We start from the raw sequence: 391 nt of genomic DNA, 5'->3' as shown, positions 1-391 counted from the left end.
CTCCTGCTCCCCAACCCCCGCCCGCCTGCCCTCTCCCTCCTAGGGCTTTTCCAAGGACATCAAGGTCCCCAAGAGCCGCTACCTGGGCTACATCAAGGACTATGAGGGGGCGACCCTGATGGAGTGTGAGCTGAACCCCCGCATCCCCTACACCGAGCTCTCCCACATCATCAAGAAGCAGAAGGAGGTACCTCCCGCAGGCAGGCGCTGCAAGGCTCTGCCTGCTCTGGCCCCTGCCATGCCTCCTGAGAAGGCAGGGGAGAGGTGTGGGATGTGTCGGTCCTTGGGAACCGTCCCTTGAATCTCCCCTGGGAGCGGGCTTGTGGGGCAGACATGGGGCACTGTGGTGGCATTTACAGTGGCTGGGGGGGGGCTTGGCCCTCGGCCGGTG

At 64.5% G+C, this 391-nt stretch overlaps 1 protein-coding gene across 1 annotated transcript in view; it reads left to right on the top strand.

Moving 5' to 3' along the window:
* The window catches only part of KAT2A (K(lysine) acetyltransferase 2A), an 8310-nt gene that overhangs the window by 6652 nt on the left and 1267 nt on the right, over positions 1-391 (top strand). Inside the window, exon 12 of the mRNA XM_009327026.1 lies at positions 44-187. Coding sequence (XP_009325301.1) covers positions 44-187 — 144 coding nt within the window. The remainder of the gene's footprint in view (positions 1-43; positions 188-391) is intronic.

The sequence above is a fragment of the Pygoscelis adeliae genome, unplaced genomic scaffold (genome assembly GCF_000699105.1).
Source record: "Pygoscelis adeliae isolate BGI_AS28 unplaced genomic scaffold, ASM69910v1 Scaffold917, whole genome shotgun sequence".
NCBI classification, from domain to species: Eukaryota; Metazoa; Chordata; class Aves; order Sphenisciformes; family Spheniscidae; genus Pygoscelis; species Pygoscelis adeliae.
Note: the sequence above shows the minus strand (reverse complement) of the source record. Positions and strands in the feature narration are given on the sequence as shown.